This window comes from Ursus maritimus, unplaced genomic scaffold (genome assembly GCF_017311325.1).
Source record: "Ursus maritimus isolate PB19 unplaced genomic scaffold, ASM1731132v1 scaffold_11, whole genome shotgun sequence".
NCBI lineage: Eukaryota > Metazoa > Chordata > Mammalia > Carnivora > Ursidae > Ursus > Ursus maritimus.
In genome coordinates this window covers 43,898,944-43,916,843 of record NW_024423453.1, presented here as the reverse complement: position 1 = coordinate 43,916,843, position 17,900 = coordinate 43,898,944, and the positions used below count along the sequence as shown (strand labels likewise).

Genomic DNA, 17,900 nt, shown 5'->3' with positions numbered 1-17,900 from the left:
TCTTCCAGGAAGCCATGCCTCTGTCAGCATCCCATCCTCATTGCCAAAACTGTTGAATAACTATGAGGAGTGAGATTTTACTTCAGTTGCAAATTAACAAGTTAAACTGCCACAGTTTCATAGATGTTGGAAGAAGACACAAGATTCCCGGGTCAGAGATTAAAGACTTCATTTTTCACAACTATGATAGCAGACAGCATCAACTTGATCTTGCACTGGTTCCCTGGGCCCCAATTTCCACAGGACCATGTGAAGAGAACCAAGTGACCCCTGTACACACAATGGGTTGTGTTATAGGAAAGAAGCCCTGAGTTTAGGAACACGATTTTTTATAATGGTCACTAAATATGCCTGCCTTTTTGCTCAAGGGAAACATCATCTTGATTTTCTAAGGCGGTTTCCTATACAAACATCCTGAAAAGATAATGTAGGCCAAAGGCAGTCTGTCCTCCTGTTTCTCTACAAAATATAAAGGCAGTGATGAAAAATTGCTTTTTAGTAGAAAGTAGCTGAGACAAATTGTCCCCAGAGTGTATGCTACTAACCATTACATTGGATAGGCGGAATACAGTTTTATTCTTAAGTTTAGGTTTTTAAAAAAATTTGACTTGATGGGTGATTTGAAAACTTGGATATGAGTTTTGTTGAAAATAGGAACTTCACGTATCTAAAGAAATGTATTTTGATTATGGTAGTGCCGTATTTGACAGTAACTTTTTGCAAAGGGGTAATAGTTGTTGGTCCTGGTTTTCCACACTCTTGTGTTAGAGGTTTCTTACATTTGTAGCAGCAAGACCTACATCAGAACAAATGTGTTTGTATGGCTTGAAACAACGTTGCTTTTACTTGACTCGACAGTTCATTTTTTTCTTTTTAAACAGCACTCATTTTAAATTTTAAAAAGGTTTTTATTCAACACTTTTATTACAATATTTATGTGGCAGCAATATCTAACAAGCTTCTGAGACACAGGAGAACTTTGCAACTCTGCCAGAAGCAGAACTCAAAATAAATGTGTTATTTAAAGGGACTGTGAAAGTAATAATAAAAGGAGTGTTGTTAGTATCAAGGAGGTTTTCAATGCAAGGTCCAACAGCTGATTCTATTTTACATAGAAGAAAAATGAAAAGAAATACTTAAATTAGAAAAAAATAATTGGGATATTTATAGCAATGGACATTGACCAAAAACTGGAGAAAAACAGGTTGATATGTTAAATATTTGCTGAAAAGAAAACTTTGGTTGCCTGTATGTGAAGCCCCATGAATCATTCCACAGAATAGGACAAATAAACTAATTCCCTTTATTCCTCAAAAATCAAAAGTGGTTTCACCTAAAGCAAAATTCACTGATTTCTCCTAGTTACACACTTCTCATTTCGAGTAGTATATACATTTTTTCCTCTCTTGATAATAAGTTCTTAAGTTTGAGGGTTATGCTACCCACTGGGGAGTTCTAGCAGTAGAATCCAGGGAGCCCCTGAAACTCTGGAAATACAGATAAGTCTTAGGGTATAGGGTCATATGCACATTTTAGGAAAGGTGGTGGTCTGTATCATTCATCTTTTATCCAGTTTTCATGGTGATATGTGACTCAGTGAGAATGAAGACCCACTAGCCTATTGCAACAGTTTCCAAAGTAAAATATAAAGATGATTCACTGGGGCTAAGTGAAGAAAATACTAGAATTTTTATTTATATTGCTCATTTAAAAAATAAAATAAGCTTTACCACTATATCATAGTATATCAGAATGAGGACAGCATATTTTATTTATAAATCATAAATCTTAGTAATAGTTACACTTAGGCTTATATATTTATAATATATTGCCAGTGTGATAAAATATTTTACTGATGTAAAATGTACTTTTTTTTTTTACTAATGTAAATGTACATTTTACTAATGTACTGGTGCGCAGGAATCCAGAGATTGAAGAACATTGCTCTAGATGAGTGAATATCAAGTTGTCACAAAATTTTGCAGGACATCTTTAATTAACATGTGGGAGGAGGTGAAGGAACAGTACATTCTCAAATACGAATATATTTTTATTCACTTCGACTTTCCGAGACACAATTTATTTGGGAAGAAGACAGCTAATTGTGACTGAACAGTGCCTAGATGCTGTGTATCCCTGCTTCACTGGGCATCACTATCACTGAAGGCACAGAATTCCATGACCACTGTCACTATAACTTTCCAGAAGGCTTCAGTTTCGCCTCTCTTATTCCCACTGTGTAATACACTGGATCGTTCAACTGCTGTAGCAGCATTTTTGTTTCACTTAGTTTTAATTTTCTCTGAGACTAACCCAGAGTTCTTTCCTTAATACAAATGGATTTGGCAACATTTCAGACTAAACAACCATCTTAGCAGATACTTTAAGGTTTGGCCATTACGCAAAGTCATTTTTCTGCCAGGCCAATTTCTTCACAATCTGTAAGGTTTATTTGCAGTGTAATATTTTGACAAAAAAAATGAAAGGCAGCACAACCCTATCCGAAATCTTCTACCAGAATATCTGAGAAATCCTAGATCTGCCATTTAAATTTTTTCCCGATTTCTATCCCAGTGTTTAAATCGAAAATATTAACCTTTTCCTGAAATGAAATTCATTATGGTGGGAAAAGAGTCTGCACTGATGATAAAAGAAGCCTGGCTTTTAGAATATCACCTTTTCCCTCCTTTTGCCTAGTTTATTTTTATTTTTTGAAATGAGAATCTATGCACTTATAATCCTATGCTATTTTCAAAATTTTAAAATTATTTATTTACTCATTTTTGCAGGCTCTGAGTAGAAGAAATGGGCATAGGTAGATGAAAAAGTGCGTAGATTGTGTGAGCTCGTCAAAACAGATGCAGGTGTCACAGGTTAACAAAGCTGCTTCGCAGGAAATATATAGACGGCAACAGAATGTTCGAAGTGGCTGAAAGTAAGAATACCAAATGGGTGCACATCATCGACATAATAAAAGGAGCACTTAAAAGGAAGCTGCACTTTGTCTAAAATCTGGAAGCAAACATACGAAGAGCAGAAGGAAACTGAGGGCAACAAAGACGATGAAGGACTAATTACTTCCATAAGCTTATGCTTTTCAGGACAGGAGTGATTCTTCCCCGGCTCACTAGAGAATGCAAAGACTTCCCAGGCTTTGAGAAGAATCCCAACCACAAATGTACATTTTAACACTGTACACTTTGATTAAAGTACATTTTGGTGTTCTTGGCTTAATAAAGGAAGCTGGCCCTGCTTTTAGCTTGTATTTAGACGAGGGAATTGTCTTTCTTTATGGTCTCTGCAGCATTGTGTTCTTGCTTTAAAGAAGATAAGTCCTTCAACATAGGAATTGTAACTCCCCGGGGCCTAGCTCCTTCCAGTGCGCACCCCTTCATCCCACACACCCGTCATATCCCCCAATCCTTCCCCCCTTCAAATCTGCCTTCATTTACCTGTCCAGGTGCAGCCGTCTGAAGAGTGAAGTAACACCAAAGTGTGCAGTCAGGCAAAACACACTTTACGCTTTATTGTTCAGTAATGGTTAATGATTGATCGAGCCACCCCAATGACTATGGTAGATTCCTTTTCACTTTTGAACAATGATTTATCCAGGTAAAATCAATGCACTTAAAACTACTGCAATAATTCATTAACCCATTCTTTTTGGGACCATTAACTGTTGTTTTAACAGCGATCTGAAAATTGCTTTAAAGCATTATATAGCCCCAAACTTCAGTGGGGCTTTGCATGCAAAGCTCCAGTTGGGCACTTCCCCAATTGGGGAGTCTCAGGGAGCTATGTTTAACCCCCAGACACTACATGGAGTGGACACTCCCCTTTGTTCACCTCATTCATTTGCTAGACCCGCCATGGAGACCTGTCCTAGTCTATGACTGCTTCTGACTTAACCATACGACATGCTTGGAAGGGTCTGCCTGGGTATGACTGGCAATATGAGGGAGAAGTAATTTGGAGGAAGGGGTAGTAAAATGTTAAAGCAACTTCTCCTTCCTTCCCATCAAAGGATCTGAAGGACTAATGGCCTTTAGGGTGATATGAAATTCTAATACCAGACACGCCAGCTTTATGTTCATACCTGTGTGTTCAAACCCAGGAAATAGCATGAATCATTTTCTTTTGAGCTATAGAAGGAACAAGAAGCCATGGATGGGAACAATAAGACCAGAACAGAAGGAACAGTTCCTGGAATTCCGGGAATTAGGAGAAACAGGTTGGTCGGGAAGCACTCTTGGGACCCACATTACTTTATAGGATAGTTAACCTGGCAACAATATTCAGAACCCTCAGCCCCCAACCCTGTCATAGACCCTCTCTGTCCATTCTTTCCTCATCCTCAATTCCACTCCTAACTTCAGGGCTGCTAGTTTGATTCCTTGCTTTCCTTGAAAATTTACCCTTTAGGCTCTCTGTCCCTGGTTCCCAACAGTGGTCTGGATCTCAAAATGTACCCATAATTGCTACCTTCCAAAGTGGATAAGCTAGAGAGGAAAAAGGGATTCCTTAATTTTTCTTAGCAACCACACTGTGAATTTTGAATACAGTCTATTATGGAAATGTATGTTCATCGTAAGATCCATGAAGTATTCCATAATTTATGAGCTTTTGTAGGCTGGCCGAGGGTATCTATCACAGAAGATTTAATTTCTCTGTGAAATTATATTTTTGGTAACTTTTAATAAAAAGTTAATAATAAGATTTCAAACTTATGGAATAGTTACAGGAATAGTACAAGGAATTCCTATATAGCTTTTCTCATATTGCTTACATTTTCTTCTATTGGTTTTGTATGTGTGTATACAGAGAAAATATTTTTTGAATTTTAATTAACTTACAAACTTAGAACACAAATTATTACCAGATTGGGGTCTGTTTAAAAATTGGATAAAGAAGACATTGTGTTTTATGCTTTTTAATTTCCTGTAATTTGTATCATTTTTGTTGTAATAAGGGTTCAGTTCCGGAAAGATGAATATATTTAAGTCTTTATTTTTCTTTAAAATGTTTTTATTAACTTCATACAATTGTGAGACTATAACTCTATTTTCCCATGGCCTATGGTACTTTCCAATAATAGGATTGGTATTTAACAAGATACAATCAGTGCTTCAAGATGCTGGGATATCATTTAGTAAATAAATTGTCGTGTCTGTCATAGTAAACTTGGGATACCAAAGGCCAATCAATAATAACTTTTTATTCCTGAGGTCACTAGTTTAGTGTATCTATGGCTCTGCTAATATTGATTTAAAAATTATGATATTCATCTTTCTCCTGCTTTGAAATTGAGCTCTTTTTAAAATCAGATCCTTATCCCAAATCAAACAGTATAGATTATTTAGTTCTTCAGAGAGCTTAGACTAGTATCATTAAAAATAGAAGTTCCAGCTCTAGAAAAATGTTTAAGAATTTGCTTAATGAAATCATAGCATCATTTTCTTCATCGATACTAACATTCTCTTTAAAAAAAGTCATTGAGATCATTCAACTAGAATAAAAAAATTCACAAATGTGTTCTTAATTAGAGAAAAAAAACTTGATGATTCTTAAGATATATATACACACATCAAAGTGTCCAATACAAATATTTAAAAATAAGCTATTAGCAAAAAGAACGAGTCTCATTTCCCACTTCTGAACTTAGATTTTCTCATTGGAACTTTATACGGCTCAGCATGGCAATGAAGAACATCTGCTGAAATAGATCCAAATTTCTGTGTGTGTGTGTGTGTGTGTGTGTGTGTGCGCGCGTGCGCATGTGTGCGCGTGTGTGTATGTTTAAATGTTTTACTTCTGGACATTATGGTATAGCCCCTGGATTCTCATTTTACTCTCATGTTGCTTCTAATTAAATTAAATTAGAATGATATTATTGCATTTTAATATAGGCTATAACCCTCTTTTATCTTGAATTTATGACACAAAAATGAATTAATAGGAATTAAATTGCTAATATGAATTAAAATAGCCTTTACCAAAGTGCGGAATAGAAAAATGTCAAACAAAAGGCGGTATTTATTGATATGACACATTATGTTATGGCAGATATTTCTATAAAACAATCCTTGATATTTATAGAACTATTTTATATTCATATTGCATCTAACCCTTAATTGTTTATTTTCTTTAAAAAAAAAGAAAAAGAAAAAGTGCAACAGAAAAAATATTCAACCTATTTTGTTATATACACCAACAGTGAAATGAAGAAATGTGATAAAATGCAGAGCTGAAAGGTTCAAAGAGCTTACGGTATCAAAGACTCTAATTTCTATTTGGAAAGCTTTTTGGAGGCAACACTATCACAAATGCACTTTCACAACCACGGCATTCCAGGGCACAAGACTGCAGGTCACTCCGTAGCTTAAGCAGGTCAGGGCACTACAATTACCTGATAGCTGTACAATGTGCAGAATTTTGAGTACAGTTAACAAGTGATGGGTGTAGTAACAGAAATATCTCCCAAAGTGCCATTTTTGAGGTTTCTTTCCTTTTTTTTTCTTTTCCCCTCTGAAGACTTGAAGTATCGTAGTGAATACAATTTTGTCATGTTAAGTGGAAGAAAAAGTAGATCGTGACTTAGCTCCTGAAATTTTAATACTGTTCTTAGTCATCTGCAATCTTAACATGCTTTCGGAGATTCCACACATGCTCATAGGAGTCAAAACCCGAAGACTACTAATCAGATATATATTTTGCTAATCTATTCCTGAGGCTTTGCCTAAGAAATTGGCATTGCCGTCTTCGACATCTTTCTTCTGGAACCATGGTTTTGAATTTGTTACTGGTTGATAAGCTTCCAGAAAATGACAGATTCCAGGAATTTCACTGGGGAAGTTTGGTGGAAGTTCCTCCCTTGATCGAGGGGTAAACACAAAACCAGGGCAGTCTTTGAGTAATCTGAAAAGATTAAAATAAAAATATTAATAAAGATTAAAATAAAATATTAATATTAAAATTTAATACTGATATAACTGTCTATGCAAGAAAAAGCAACCTGACTAAATCAATATTCCTGAGAATACAGATCCTCCTGGGTTTATGAAGGGGTTACATCTTGATAAGCTGAAATTATATCATAAATTGAAAATACCGTAAGTTGAAAATACATTTAATACACCTAACCTAGGAACGTCATAGTGGGGCTGCCTCAATGTGCTCCGAACACTCACAGTAGCCTGCAGCTTGGCAAAATCCTCTAACACACAGCCTACTTTACAAGAAAGCATTTAATATCTCATGTAATTTATTCAGTATTGTATTGAAAGTGAAAAACAGAATGGTTGTAACCGTAAAGGGATGTTTACTCCCGATTGTGAACGAGAGTGTCATGTGGCATATCGCTAGCTAGGGAAAAGATCAAAATTCAAACTACAGTTTCTACCGAATGCATATAGTTTCCCCACCATTGTAAAGTTGAAAAATCATTAAGTTGAACCACTGAAATCTGGAGACTGTATTAATAAACCAACCATTTTCAGTGTGATTGACAGAAAGATCCTAATGATTTTAAAAACATCTTCACAGAAGAACAATGAAGAATCAATGCACAATAACAAAAAAAAATTCTACCAAATAATGTATTTCACTCATATTAGGAAAAATAATTATAAAATATTTTTGTAAAGCTATAATCAATAATTCAAATAACAGTAAATTCAGAGTAGTGGAAAAACATGCAAAACAATCCAAAAGTCTAATAATAGCAAAAAACCCCCAAACCCATGCATAAACATAGTGTTATAGAATAAAGCTTCCTAAATTGAAAGAGAAAAGACATTGTCCATTTATTGATTCATTTATGTGGTAACTATTATGGAGAAGTAACCAAGGGCAAGAAGTTGTGAAAGAAAAGTTCTATATAAGAACTTTCTATAAAAAGTTCTATAAATGCATACATATATATGATATAGATAATATGAAAATAAAATTTGAATCCCTCAATAGAATTTTTATGAATTCTAGGTTAGTAAGACTAAAAGGAGATTTAATTGGACGAATTGACACTCTTCTTACTATCCGGTATTTGAAATATTTCTTCTTAAATTTATCTGTTTACCACGTTTTATTATTTGCTACTAACTACTTGTCCATTGCGGTAAACTCATTTTATTGTATTCGTTTATTTTTAGTTTTTTAAAAAGTTTTTATGTATATCCCAGTTAGTTAACATACAGTGTAATCTTCGGTTCAGGTGTATAATATAGAGAGTCAACACATCCATACAACACCCACTGTTCATCACAAGTGCACTCCTTGATCCCCATCACCTATTTCACCCATCCCCTCACCCACGTCCTCTCTGGTAACCACCAGTTTGTTCTCTGTGGTTAAGGATCTGTGTCTTGGTTTGCCTGTCTCTCTCTCTCTCTTTTCCCCTTTGCTCGTTTATTTTGTTTCTTAAATTCCACATATGAGTTAAATTCATTTGAAGTTCCAATCCTACTGATGAAGTTACTGCCTTCTCTTTCTATTTGCTTCCCTAGCTTTCTGTCAAACGGAAACTTAATAAGCATCTCTCTAACCTCTTATTCAGGTATATGTATTCAGGATGGAAACTGTTGACAGTTCTGGGTCCTAAACCAGCTTCCACAGAAAAGGACTTATATCTGCCCAACCAGACCATGGCCTCCTACTCATCAGTTTGTGATGTCATGTCTAAATGTCACAGAATGATGGTGCCACATTACATTTGGTACTGTGACACCCTTCTATGTACTGAAGAAACCACCTGAAGAGAAATCTGGGTTTCAAAAATGGCAGACCTCCAGTAGACAAGACCATGTGAGTACTCAATTAGCTAATTTTTAAAAACTCATCAATAAATATGCAATCTGCAAAATAATTAATGAAATGATGCTTTAGTCATGTTCCACAAATATTTCAGTGCTTATTATTTATAAGGCATAATATCTGGTAATATATAATGAGAAGTTACAGAATTCCATAGTATTAAAAGTAGCAGCTTCAAAGTCTGGTAGATCTAGCCTGGAATAGCAGCAAAGACGTCAGTTTTCTAGCCTTTAAGATGGAGGAATAGTAGTACAGGTCTCTTAGGACAGCTGTGGAGATTAAATAAATAGATGAAACATGATCGGTTAAGCATCAATTATCAGTTAACACTCATCGTATTGGTAACACTTAGGGAATAGAAATCTTCATGTAGTGTCGGTGGGATGTAAATTGGTAAGCCCAGTTTGGACAGCTAATTGATGCTTAGTAAAGCTGAACTGAGAGAGCCTATGATCTGGGAATACCATTTGTAGGTATATTACAGATCTACATGGCTTATTCATACTCCAGAATACATATTATACCACAGGCACGTACAGTGACATGCTAGACCTGGCTCATACTGGCTGATGAGAGCCAGCTGCTAAACATTCAGGAATTTTACTGGCCAATTAAACCATCTGTAGCTGAAACCCGCTCCGGTGGGAGTACATACACCATAGAAATCGGTAAATGCTAAAAATCAAAGCTTCTCCACTTTACTCCCAATGCTGGTTTGCCCGTACACCGCGGCATTAGGAATAGTTTAAATAAATGAACGAGGTTTACAATTCATCAAAAAAAGAAAAAAATCTCAAAAGCATAATATGCAGCAGATTTAAGGCAAGTCGTGAAAGGATATGGACAGGTTGAATGGGCTTCGAATTTTCTCGGGTTTTGTTTTTCGACCTGGAAGAACCTAAATGAGAGTTACACTCTTGGCCTCTCTCTGCCCGCTTTCTTTCCTGGCGGTGAGTTTGCGAAAAGCTGCCGAGCATGCGCTTCTCAGTGCCTTCCTGCCTCTCTCTTTGGGAGTCCGCCTGTCTGCGGGAAACGTATGTTCTCAGCTGCTCCCACAAACCTTAAGGGGCACAGGGTCCAGCATGTCAGATAGCGGGGGAGGGGGGGCTAGAATATATTTTTTTTAATAAAACGGGGATCTGAAGCAAAAATGGCAAAAGACTGACATTTATTAAATATTAGTATTATCCACATGGGGGTCATATTTTCTTTGATTTTTTTCTGTAGATTTAAAATGTTTAAAAATTAATTATAAAAATGCATAAAAACTATAAAGTTTTGATAAATAACAACATATAAAATTATAGGTAATCAAGAGCTTTCCTTTTTCTGTCCACATCAACCCAACATCTCCTATTGAATACGGTAATCACGATCATAACCTTACATTTAAGTTTATATAAAATATTCAGCACTTAGAAGTGGCCTTAAAATGCACCATTTGAATTTAAGTGCCTTGCTCACGAAGATACATCTGGAGAGCTCTGTGTTTAGGACTGTACGGCATGTCCTCTGAGTACAAATTCTATGCTTTTTAAAGAAACTTACAGATAAACACAATTAGAGCGTCAAGGAGTTAGAAATGTTCATTAAATCATCTTTAAGAGAAAAATCAGATTTTTTAAAAAAGATTTATTTATTTAGTTGTCAGAGACAGAGAGCGTGCAGGGAGGAGAGGCAGAGCGAGAAAAGATTCTTAGGAAGACTCCATGCTGAGTGTGGAGCCCGATGCAGGGCTCAATCTCAGGACCCTGAGATCACCACCTTGAGATCACAACCTGAGCTGAAACCAAGAGTCGGACGCTTAACCAACTGTGCCACCCAGGTGCCCCCAAAAGATCAGAATTTTTAAGGAAAACAGGTTGGAAAAATAAAACCATTTAGGTGAAAGCCTGATGGAGGTCAGACCCAAGAAAAGCAACAACAGTCTCAGGGCAGATGTCCACATATGGTGGGAGATTTTCTTTACTCTCTCTCGACCAGATACCATTTTCCCCAAATTGCTGCATTAACTCTCCTATTTTCTGTCATCTCTTCCATATTCTCTTTCTTCTCTTTGTTCCTACCCGTTGTAGAATTCAAGTCCTGTTCCTCTGTTATTAGGTTCTCAGATCTCTCTTGCAAACAGGAGTTCCTGGGTCTACTCCCCACCCACCCTGGGCAGTATCCATTCTATCCCCCACCTGCCATTTTTTTCTTTGATGATCCCTGGATCACTGCGTAAACCCATCTCATTAATCCGCTGACCTGCAACTTGGACAGTATTTAGTCTCGTCTCAGTTTTCTGCACTTCAGTAAGATCAAGCAAGAATGCAGAAAATTGTCCCCGAAAATAAAACTCCTCATGACATTTAGAATAAAGGAATGAATAACTGTCATGACACAGCAACATTCTAAATTACTGATTAGAATTGGAAGTGAAAGGTAAGATTTGAAGTTAAGGATTTTTGTGCGTGTGGGGTATGTATTCCATGTCCTAAATTTATAAGTGTTTCATAAGTATATCAAGGAAGGTACATTTGATATTATTTTATTGTTTGAGAAATGTCACCCCAGAATTCAATGTATTACCAGTAAAGTTCTCCAAGAAATAATTAGGTTTTATATTTGTACACCTGCCAGTAGAGTCTACTGTTTGTCCCGAACTTCGATAGAACTGAAATTATGTCTCTATTTTACAATCCAATTATTAAATTTCACAAAGCACGGACTTTTGATTGAAATTTAAAGTATCAATTCTCTTTTAAATATGTCTATCATTTGGAAAAAATGAAGTAGCTTTTAAAAGAAAGCATTTCACAATGTGGTTAAATGTATTTCACATTACTTCCTTCTTGCCTAAATAAAGCATTTTAACTAACACTTGCCCTTTAGAGACGATATAAGTATTTCCTATACGAGAGTAAGAGGTTAAGTAAATTGAAAAAGGAAAACAATAAACCATACGATATTTGTCTACAGAAGGAAGAAATAAATTTAGCAAATGCATTGATGTTCAGTATTGATTAAATTTTCATTATCATTTATATATGTGCATAAAAACACATACTAAGAAATAATAAAAAAAAAGACACAAATGTCAATAGTTACTGTCTCTGGATAATGAAATTATGAATTATTTTTATTTCCTTTTTAACGTTCTGATATTGTAAATTTTCTAAAATGAGCATATATTACTATTATAATCAAAAAATAATTCATTAAAAAAAAGGTGACACGATGCATGGTGTCAAATCCTGTATGTGCATGCCTAGTAACGTTGCGTATCGATGAACTTAAAGATTAAGCTACGAGCCTTCTCCTGTGGCTGAAAATGTGTATCAAATTGTCATGATCCTCTGTTGGAAGACACGAGATCCCAAATTACATTTTGGGAGTAAAATGAGTAGCTGATATCAATGTCTCCTATCAAGATTTAAGACAACCAGACTGAGATAGAAACAAAGGAAGAATTTGAAAAAGTTTTGTCTTACACTGCTTAAAAACAATTAAAAGAGAAGAAATAGAAAATACACTTTTTTCTATGCAAAGGTTTGGTTTCAAGGCTAGATATACACCCAAGGACTCCCCATGGTGCCCATACATATATATTAGTTACTGAACACTCAGCAGCAGTGAATGGACTGGCAACTACTCCTATGCTATCACAGGATTATTACCCTCAAATTCTCCAGAAAGCAGAGTCCTATCCTCTAAGGACTTGAGTTCTTATCCCTACCTGGCCTATCAGGGAAGACTCTAGGTCTATTACCATTACAATGATGGTCTCTGTGGACTTTTCCAATGCTCATGCTATAATGACTCATTTTCACATCAAAGAGTGGACTGTCAATCAAGAAATACTTGCTGTCCTACTGTGTGCCAGGCACTGATCTGGGAACTGGGGGTATAAAATGCAGACCACGGGAGGCTGACACTCTACAAGGGGATGCGGGCACTAAACACATAAAGAAAACACCGTTTCAGACACAGGTATGAGCTAAGATGAAAAAATAAAACAAGGTGAGGCGTGTGAGATGAAAGCTGTTCCTCTAGCTATGGCAGTTAACTAACCAGTGTCACTTTGAAGAGGTGACATTTGTCTTAAGGTCTAATTATGACGAAGAGGAAGAAGCAGGATGATCCAGGGAAGAAGTGAAAAGCAGAGGAACAGCCAGTATCCTTGATTCTGGAATGGGTTTAGCAAGTCTGATGGAAAAAAGGGAAGGCCAGGGTGGCAGGGTATCAGTGAGCGAAGGAGAAAGTGGAAGAAAATAAAGTGACACAGGCTGGCAGGACATTGATCAAAGAGGACACTTTAGTCTGTGTAACATACTTAAATTTTATTTTGGCTGCAATGGGAAGCCATTGGAGGAGTTTAATGTAGGAGTGACGAGATCGGGTTTATACTTCAGAGAGACAGCCTGGCTACTGTGTGGCGGGTGGACTGTGGGGAGGAGATGTACAAGAAAGCTGGCAGAAGAGTGAGGCTGATCCTGGGTTGGCTCAGGTGGGACAGAGGAGGGAGGCTTGCCTTGGGGTGCAGTCCTGATGGAAGTGAGAAAAGACGTATTCAGGATATAATTTGTAGATGGACGTGGTAAGCTGTGAGGGGGAGAAAGCAACGATCACTCTGAGATTTAGAGTCTAGGGAACGCGGTAGATGGTGCTGCCATTTTAAGGACATGGATAAAGCGAGGCTCGGGGGGAAGTGGATTTCATCAGGCTGAGGTAGGTGGGAAATCACTTGTTCCAAGATGATCATGTTAATTTTAATTTGTCAATTAGTCATCCGAGCAGAAATTTAGAATAGGCTATACAAGTCTGTAGCTCAGTGGGGAGTTGTGGGATGGGCTAGCGATTAAAAAAAATAAAGGTGAGTCAATAAAGTTCAGACACAGAGGACATTGTGGGCAGAGCTCTGGGCACTTCGAAGGTTTGGTGGGGAAAGAGGAACAACACAAAACACTGAGACGGTGAAGTCACGGGGTAATGAGAAAACCAGGTGAGGGTGGTGTCACAAAAGCCTGAAGAAGAAAACGTTCAACAGACGGAGTGCTCAGTCTATTCAGTTGCCATTGGATGTTGAGGAAGATAAGGGGAGAGAACTGACCATGATTTTAGCAAGGGACACCGATGACCCCGATAGGAACCATTTCAGTGGGGTGCAAGGGACACATGCTGATCGGTGTGAGTCAGAGAGCCAACGGGAGGTAAAAAAACAAAAACACCCGAAAAAACCAGAGACGGTGAGCACGAACAACTTTTGCAACGAGTTTTGCTGGAAGAAGGAACAGAAATATAGTGGGGTAGTTGAGATACACTTGGGAACAAGGAAGATACTATTTTAAGAGGTTTGGTAGTAAGATATGTCTGTATTCTGATGGGAATAATCGTTTCACCAGAGAAATTAATCACAGAGAGAAAGCAGGTATTTTCAGGAGATAAGTTTTTGAGGAAGTGAGATGCGGCAGCACTCATAGCAGACCTGGTGGAATCTTCTGGAAGAGGAGCAGGCCAGCTGGTGGCACTGTCACCTCAAGAGCCCAAGAACAGGGCTCCGGGGGGGCGGGGGGGGGGAGCTAGGTGGATGGGATTGGCTCCAGGAAGGTGGTGCCGTGCTTATCTGATGCATTTTTGTCTTCTCCTGTGAAATATGAAGCGAAGTTATTGACTTAGAGCCAGGGCTGGAAAGGAAAGGCTGTGGGGTTTTAAGGTCTCTGGAGTTTAAGGTCTCTGGAGTTTAGCTGTTTCTGAGAACGGGAGTGATAACTTGTTTGGTATAGTTTGGTACGGAAGCTACCACACATATCTGGAAAACGTTGTGTTATTCACGTGTTTCCGTTATAATTGGATTCTTAAAATAGCACCTGAGTTAAGGGCATGTTGAGGACCCTGTCCTACAACTTGTGGGGACCATGCTAAATCTGGGTGCCCTAGTGCCAGGATGGTACTGCTGTCGGAACAGGCATCAAAGTATGGAGAGCACTGAGGCACCTGGGTGGCTCAGTCATTAAGCGTCTGCCTTTGGCTCAGGTCATGATCCCAGCGTTCTGGGATCGAGCCCCGCTTCGGGCTCCCTGCTCAGCGGGAAGCCTGCTTCTCCCTCTCCCACTCCCTCTGTTTGTGTTCCCTCTCTCACTGCCTCTCTCTCTGTCAAATAAATAAAATCTTTTTTTTAAAAAAAGTATGGAGAGCATTAATATGCGCTTTGAGAAGAATAATAGTGGGGGAAGATAGGACATGTGTCAAGGATTACCCTTGGGTTACAAATATCTCAGAGTTGTTCTCATGATGTGGAGTAATTTTTAAAAGGGTGAGGATGATAAAGTTATTGCTTTTCTCTTTCTTGTCAGATTATCTAAGCAAGAAAATGTTATGGAGGATAATATAAACCAACGGGGAAAAACGACAGCTGTGTATAAATGAAAAGAATAGATTTCAGGCATTCAATGCAAACCATACCTGTACGTTGTTGGGCTGACATTGATTTTTCGGGGTACACTGCAGGACTCAAATTTGTTCGCCAAGGTGACGTTGTTTCCAAAAAGACAGTAACGAGGCATTTTAACGCCAACGACTCCAGCAAACACTGACCCAGAGTGCAGCCCAATTCGCATCTGAAAGCCAAAAGTAACACAATGTCCCTGTCATTGGTAAAACACTTCGCGCTCGCTTTTCAGTACTGGATGAATGCCCTTTACACAATTTTACCCTTCACTGTCACTACACCATCCCACTCTTCCACACGGCCTCCTGACAGCTTTCCTCTACTTGCATCCAATTAAAAATTACTGGTACAAAATCAGTCGCACCTCTGAACCCTTCTCCGCTACGCACTTGTCTGTTACACAAAGCGTCTTTGTTTCAGCTGCCGTCAACGCCTGAAACACATTTCCATGCGTACGCATCACAGTCACCAGAGTGACAAGGCGAAGCATCTGTGGGCTGTTTACAGGAACCTGCTCTGCCCATCAAGGGAGACAGACAGAATTCCTAGCCCCCAGGTGTTGTTTCCCAATGCACTGTCAGAGAAGGGCAAGAGACGCCGGCTCTTAGAATATAAAGAATAAAAAGAACTTTATGGCAAACACTGCCCCGCTCTTTAATGACAAACGTCAAAGGAGAAAGGCATTGCGATGTTTAAGTAGAACAAGACAGGCAGCACAGTGCTTAGACCGCATCACAATGACTACATGGACACTTTCGTTAAACCCACTTGGATGCATGGAAAACCCGGGTTGTGCCATCTCTTGATATAAGGTGCGGTCTGGGAGTTGTTGGGGTAAAAGTTTAGGAGTTTTTAAGTTACCGGTGATTTCGAGAACAATTAAAACAATATCTTAAACTGACATCTTCTATAAGATCTGAATTCTTGATGATCTCAGGGGATGTACAAATTCTGAAATTGCTGCTATGATACAGTAAGTTAAAATCGAGATATTTTATATGACAATTGGTCACCATGTTCATCTTTTTCAAGTCCTCTGTTCAGCTGACCGTTTAAAAAAAGTTTCATTAGATACATGCACTTCATTTATTTTTTTTTTAAGATTTTATTTATTTATTTGACAGAGAGAGAGACAGCCAGCGAGAGAGGGAACACAAGCAGGGGGAGTGGGAGAGGAAGAAGCAGGCTCCCAGTGGTGAAGCCTGATGTGGGGCTCGATCCCACAACGCCGGGATCACGCCCTGAGCCAAAGGCAGATGCTTAACGACTGAACCACCCAGGCGCCCCAGATACATGCACTTTAAACAAAGGCCAAGTACTCAATGATTTAATGTTATTCAGAATTCAGAAGACTCTAGATTTGCCTGGTTTTGGGTATCTGCTAATTTTAGGTATCTGCTAACAATGTTCCAGAATCATTTGCCTATAAGACGTCAAATCACGAACTCTGCACAATTTTCAAACAGAAGCACTATATTATAAATCAGAGACCTGCATTCACAACCGAACTCTGCTAACGATGCATAGTCTGACTTTCTGTGAGTCTTTTTATGTCCCGCTCATTATTTCCTCAACTATAAAATACAGGATTGAATTAGTTTTAGAGTCCCTTCTTTGTCACAATTTCATTTTAATTAGCAAAGCTTAGATATCTGTTACGTCTGGTATTTTCTTCTTTAGGAGAATACGGTTTTACACATATACCAACTGAACAATATGAACAAGTCTATTTTCTGTGTATAAATATGAAACACAATTTAAGCACATAATTTAGATTAGGCTGCTCTCTTTGGGCACACTCCTGGTTCAAGCAGTTTCTCTCTCTGTGCTTAGTTATTCTAGATTTGTCTATGATAAATTTATCATAAAACTTTTTTCTATTTCATAATCAATCAATTAACCCAAACAAAGCAGATAAAGTAAATGCCCCTTGGTTTCTCCCATGCTGCTCTCCCTCCCTCTTTCCCCTTCTCCAGTTCTGAATTTCACTAATTTCGTTCTCAATGCTGCAGCGTTTTTATCAGGGAACTCTTCAAATTCACAAGCAATTCCCCAATTTCATTTCAAATTCACAAGAGAATGATTCAAAGTGTAAGATGCACATCCCATCCTGAATGGAAACCTGCTGGGGGAGCCTTCCATTTGGGGGCCACGTTGGACACAGCACATGTCTCATCATAGATGTCTCGGGAATAGGGAGGGTAACAGGAGTCTGTTTCCAAGTTCACTTTGCACTTACTGACTTTCCCTGCCACGTTCAGCCCTCTGGTTTCTATCAACACTCCACCTGCAGCTTTCTAAGCTGGAGTGGGTGGATGTTAGTAAGGAAATCAGCAGTGATAGATGATTTATACATATGGCATGTTGGAGAAACACATAGAGCTTGAAAAAAAAAGGAGATATTTCCTATTCTTTCAGTTTGATTCCATTCCATTGGGTAGCAGGGTACGAAGGAGAAAAATGCTGGGCTCAACATATGGCTTCTATTACGAAGAGAGCCAAGGCTACGCTTCTAATTATTATAGTTTTGTATTTTACATTTTTTTCTTTCTTTTCTCTATTATTAGCATGCCAGATAGGATTCTATATGACCTCAAAGTCCCGTTTCTTTTTCCTTCTTTCTTTCTTTCTTTCTTTCTTTCTTTCTTTCTTTCTTTCTTTC

General features: G+C 38.0%; 1 protein-coding gene across 6 annotated transcripts in view; it reads right to left on the bottom strand.

Moving 5' to 3' along the window:
* Positions 1-893: 893 nt before the first annotated feature.
* Positions 894-17,900, bottom strand: part of GUCY1A1 (guanylate cyclase 1 soluble subunit alpha 1) — a 68,287-nt gene continuing 51,280 nt past the window's right edge. For 5 of the 6 annotated variants that reach the window (XM_008685529.2, XM_040626385.1, XM_040626387.1 and 2 more), the window contains 2 exons: positions 15,253-15,407; positions 894-6,915 (listed from right to left, as the gene is read on the bottom strand). In XM_008685529.2, the coding sequence (XP_008683751.1) occupies positions 6,714-6,915; positions 15,253-15,407 (357 nt within the window). In that variant the 3' untranslated portion in view covers positions 894-6,713. The remainder of the gene's footprint in view (positions 6,916-15,252; positions 15,408-17,900) is intronic. The other variant, XM_040626388.1, reaches the window with a different exon arrangement.